Source organism: Lipotes vexillifer, unplaced genomic scaffold, assembly GCF_000442215.2.
Source record: "Lipotes vexillifer unplaced genomic scaffold, Lipotes_vexillifer_v1.1 scaffold382, whole genome shotgun sequence".
In the NCBI taxonomy this organism is placed as follows: Eukaryota; Metazoa; Chordata; class Mammalia; order Artiodactyla; family Lipotidae; genus Lipotes; species Lipotes vexillifer.
In genome coordinates, this window is record NW_006780611.1 from 7,874,769 (window position 1) to 7,879,949 (window position 5,181).

The 5,181-nt window shown below is 57.8% G+C and overlaps 1 protein-coding gene across 1 annotated transcript in view; it reads left to right on the plus strand.

The window, feature by feature from the left end:
- Positions 1-5,181, plus strand: part of RANGAP1 (Ran GTPase activating protein 1) — a 23,060-nt gene extending 17,879 nt beyond the window's left edge. The window contains exons 12-15 of the mRNA XM_007453977.1: positions 1,516-1,618; positions 2,564-2,652; positions 2,923-3,044; positions 5,112-5,181. Coding sequence (XP_007454039.1) covers positions 1,516-1,618; positions 2,564-2,652; positions 2,923-3,044; positions 5,112-5,181 — 384 coding nt within the window. The remainder of the gene's footprint in view (positions 1-1,515; positions 1,619-2,563; positions 2,653-2,922; positions 3,045-5,111) is intronic.

Genomic DNA, 5,181 nt, shown 5'->3' on the forward strand with positions numbered 1-5,181 from the left:
GGCACTGTCGATGTGGGGGGCGGGGACTACCACGTGTTGTTTTTTTGTAACACACACACACAGACACGTGTAAATGGGTGTGACCAGTGGTTGCAAATGTCTGAGCCCACTGCGAACACACTTGGGCTGCAAGGAAGGGTAAGCCTGTGGCACCTCAGTGATGACTGGAATTCGGGAATCTTCCCAGGACTCTCATATGAGCACACACACCTAGGCTTCCCTCTGTGTGTTCTGTAGGACCAGCTGCTTCTAGAATAGCTGTCCAGCCCCAGGCCCCTGTGCAGGTCCCAGTCTACTTGCGTTCTTGCTCCAGCCTCACTTGTTCGTTGGTTGGGTCGTTACTTCATTCATTCTGGGACAGTTATCGAGCACCTCCTGTCTGCTGGCTGCTGCTCTGAATACTTGGGCATGATTTTATCTAACCTTCTTGGCAACCTGGAATGTAGACCCTTCCACTCTTATTTTACAGACGAGAAAACTGAGGCTTAAAGAGGTTAAATGATAAAAACAGGCACGTCTTGTTTTATTGTGCTTCACGGTTACTGCGTTTTTTGCAAATTAAAGGTTTGTGGCTACCCTGTGTCGAGCACGTCTATTGGTGCCATTGTTCCAACAGCATTTGCTCACTTTATGTCTCTAGATAACGTCACGTTTTGGTAATTCTCACAGTATTTCATACTTTCCACCAACAAAAAGATTATGACTTGCTGAAGGCTCAGCTGACAGTTAGCATGTTTTAGTAATACAGTGTTAAGTCATGTATGTGGCTTTTTTAGACTTGATGCTGTTGCACACTTAACAGATTTAAATAATGCACTAGGATACCAAAAAATTCACGACTCGCTTTGTTGCGGTATTTCCTTTATTGCTGTGGTCTGGAGCCAAACCCGCAGTATCTCTGAGGTATGTCTATACAGAGAAATAAAAGGGGCCACTCGCAGAGCTGGCTTGATATTTTTGCTTTTTATCTCCCGTTTATATTTTTCTGTACTCTTATTTTTTTCCCCCATGATAAATGAGATTATATGATGCAAACCTCCATGTGGCCCACCTTTTCACTTAATACCATTCATCATTTTCCTGTGTCAGTAAAACTCTTCTCGTGCCCTTTATCTCAGTGAGTGGATGTAGCACTTAAGCCATCCACTGTTTCTGTGGATTCACATAATTTCCACTTTTCTCCGTTGTCAGTGAAATTGAGGGAAGTTTCCTTGCATGTTAAGTATCGTTCGCATTCTGGATTATTTCATCAGGTTAGATTGCAGGAAGGGGATCGCTGGGTCACAGGGATAATGATTTTTAACGTGAATTCTCTCAGTGTGTGTGCACACCTGCTGTGGCCGGGCCCATGCCAGGCTCTGAGGAGACAGCTTGGGGCGAGGCAGGACCTGTCCTTGCCTATTGAAGACCCATTTCTTGCCAAGGCCTCCTCTAGCCACAGGCACATCCCCACTGTGTGCCAAGGACCTTGGGCTCTCACCCCTGGTGACCAGCCATTGTCTCCTGTGTCCTCAGACTGACACGTCTGATCCGGAGAAGGTGGTCTCTGCCTTCCTGAAGGTGTCTTCTGTGTTCAAGGACGAAGCCGCAGTGAGGTCAGCGGTGCAGGATGCAGTAGGTACGTGGGGTGGGTGGGGCCCGGCTGGCTCCTGCATTTCACTGCCCCAGGGCTTGGGTCGGAACATTCTCCTCTCACCTGATCTTCCAGTGGGTTCTTGCCGTAGAGCCGGCCGGGTGCTCGCCTCTCTGCTTTTTGCAGATGGGGAAACTGAGGCCTTTCCCAAAGCCATACAGTTCTATACGGTGAGAACTCGGGGCAGGTGGCGCCCACCGCAGGAAGGTCGGACCTCTCGGAGGAGGGGTGATGAGAGCCGAGCCCTTGTCCCCACCTCTGAGCCTGTGCACACACAGTCCCCTCCACCTGGAGGTCCCCCTGCTTTCCCCGCATCTTTCCCAAGGCTTCCCAGGATCTCTAGTGTGGCCAGGTTGGGCCAGGCAGAGGGGGGAGGGAAAGGGTAGAAGGGAGTGGAAACACTTGGGAGGCTTTCTCCGGGGTTGTGGGTGACACTGAGGCGGGAGGGTCCATGGGAGGGGAGGCTGGGTGGGGTGGGGGTGGGAGTCTCTGTGTCTGCTCCCTGAGAGCCCCGCCCCACCGTGGGCGTTTGTGGGAACAGATTACCTGAATTCGGTTTCCCAGAACAGCCTCGCTCGCTCGGAAGCAGGGGCCCAGGCGGTCCCTGCGGGCCCTTGGCCATGCCTCCCCCCGTCCCTTCCCCTCCATTCCCCCTCCCCCACCCCCAGCATGGCTGAAACCTCCCCCAGCGGTGACCTGCCTCACTTAATCTCTGCCCAAGCCCGTCTTACTTGCGAGGCCAGGACAGAGAAGGGCCAAGGTATCCCAGCTGGCAGGTTGAGCCCTTCGCCTGTTGCTAGCTGTCCCCTCAGTCTGCCACCTGTGTCCACATCCCCCCCGCCGTGTTCACCTCCTGATGAGCGCAGGAGACAGGGCCCAGCCTGTGGCTCGGGCTGCGGGCCCTTAGGCCTCTGTGCCGCCGCCTTGCAGATACCTTGATGAAGAAGGCCTTCAGCTCATCCTCCTTCAACTCCAGCGCCTTCCTCACCAGGCTCCTCGTCCACATGGGGTTGCTCAAGGTGCGCTGGAAGGAGCGCGGGCCCTGGGTGGGGGGCGGGGGTGCCCCAGAGGCTGCATCATCCCGCACCTCGAGTCCTGCCGGGGCCTGTCACCCACACTGGCCCCAGGCCTGGGTCTGCTCAAGCAGCCTTGGCCTTTGTGGCAGGATTTGGGATTCAGCTTGACCTTGGCCGCGGGGCTGTCAGCAGGGGCTGGGTGGTAGAGACCTGGGGTCCCCCAGGTGAGCTTTTGAAGCTCACCCTGTCTTCTGCTGTGTGTTCCCCTTGCAGAGTGAAGACAAGATCAAGGCCATTGCCAACCTGTACGGCCCCCTGATGGCATTGAATCACATGGTGCAGCAGGAGTACTTCCCCAAGGCCCTTGCCCCTCTGCTGCTGGCATTCGTGACCAAGTGAGTGTGCCCTCATCAGCTCACACGGCCGGTGACCAGGCGTGCAGGCCTCTGGTCAGCTGAGGCTTCCCTGGCCTGGTGACTGGGGTGTGTCTGAGGCCCTCACACCTCTCGGGCCCTCGGCATCTGTGTTTGAGTCTCACCACCCCTGTGCCCAGCTGAGGACACAGGGCTCGGGGACAGTGTCTCCCTGAGAGAGACAGGGGATGTGCACTGGCGCCATCTTGCAGACGAGGAAGCGAGCTCCGGGTCAAAGGAGGTGTTGGCCCACGGTCGTGCCGCTGACCCAGGTCCTGTACCCGGCAGCGTCTCTGGGAGCAGTTCTGTGTTCATTCCCTCAGCTACCTAGGCCAAAGGGGCCTGCCCACTCGGCCTTCCACAGCCACAGGCCCCTCTCCTGGGGACGCCAAGTGCCCAGACACACGAAACCTTGGCCTCGTCCTGGAGCGTCCTGGGAAAGGTGGGGCACTGGCCACAGTCGAGTAAAGAGCCTCCAGACTTCAGGGCCCATCAGGGGTGGGTTGGGAGGCTTGTCCCCATCCTCACTGAGGCCCTGTGTGGCCCCCAGCTGACGTCCGGCCATCCCCAGGCCTCAGTCTTCCCATTTGCCCAACCAAGGGGTGGGTGAGGTTGTCTCCTAGAGCTCTGACCAGCCACACTGGCAGTGAATCCAGCACCTTGGGGGAAAGTGGGAGGGCGTGTAGGAGAAAGGAGGTTCCCGCACCCTGGGGGACATGTAACACCGGCAGGTCCAGACCATCAGTCAGGGTGCTTAGAGCATGGGACGAAGTGTTGTGGGGCAGCCCGCCTGGGGTGGGGGGTGAGGAGCATGCGCCGGTCCCCCAGGACCTAGTTGGCACCTCGGCCTCTTTGCCACCTGACATCTCTTAGTTCCGTGTGCATAGCAGCACCTCCTTAGTTGGGCCTGACTCCCTCGCCGTGTCTGCCCCCTTCTCTGCCACCACACTGCCCCCACCCAAACCGCCCCTTGCACTGCAGCTGCTCCTCTGCCGGAGTCCAGGGCAAGTCCAAACCCTGGTCCTGGATCTTGTGCTGGCTGCAGCCTGGCCTCCCCGCAGCGAGGTGCACTCTCCCCACACCTGTTCCCTCTGCAGGAGATGTTGCCTCAACCCGTGGGCCTTCGCTCGGGCTGTCTGGGGTGTCCCCACATGGTGGCCCTAGCCCCCGCCTGCCAACCCCTGACGAAGCCCAGCTCCCTCTGTCTCCTTCCAACCCCTGGTTGGGACTGTTCCCTCTGCATTCCCATCATCCCCTGTGTGGCCCTTGGGCTGGGCATGGACCACCCCCGCCAGAAGACACCCTCGCCCTTGATGGTCAGTTGACAGGCTGCCTCCTCCTGGCTTGTTGCCTGCCTTCCAGTGCAGGCCTCAGTCTGTTCCACTTTAAAAGAGGGGGGCTTGGTAAAGAGCTGCTCCCAGGCCTCGGGGGTGACTGAGCGACGGTGGAGTGATATGCATGCCCCCTTCCCTCAAGTCCCAGCCCAGTGGTCTGGGATCCAAGCCCGGACGGGGCCAGGTAAGGTGTGGGCTTCGGTCCTGGCTGCACCACAGGCTCACCCATCTCCCTGAGCATCTTTCACCAGTTTCTTTCTCTGCAGTGAGACTAATGATCTTGATGGTAACCTGTTACTTGTAGGGGCCCAGGTGGGACTTCTGTGGTCCACTCTTACATGTGCATTAGTGGCTGCTGAGGGCTCCCTGGCCCTGTGCGCACTGGAGAGGCCTCGGAGAGCCTGTCTGGTGGAGAGCAGAGGCCCAGGTTCCCTGCCGGCTCGGCGGGCCTGTATTCTGGCCAGCTCTAGGCCATGTGGCCTCGGGTGTATCACCCACCCCTCTTAGCCCCACCTACCCCCACCTGCAGAAGGTGGGAGCTACCGTCTCCCTTGCAAAGTCACTGAAAATGAGAACGATGGAGTCGGGCGTGTATTTTGACCTCAAAAACGGCCCCTACTCCATCTTCACAGGTGGGAAACTGGCCCTGCTGTAGCCTGAGCTTCCTGGCCCCCAGAGGTGCCCGCCCCACCTGCTGATCCTTCTTTCCCCGCAGGCCCAATGGCGCCCTGGAATCCTGCTCCTTTGCCCGCCACAATCTACTGCAGACGCTCTACAAGGTCTAG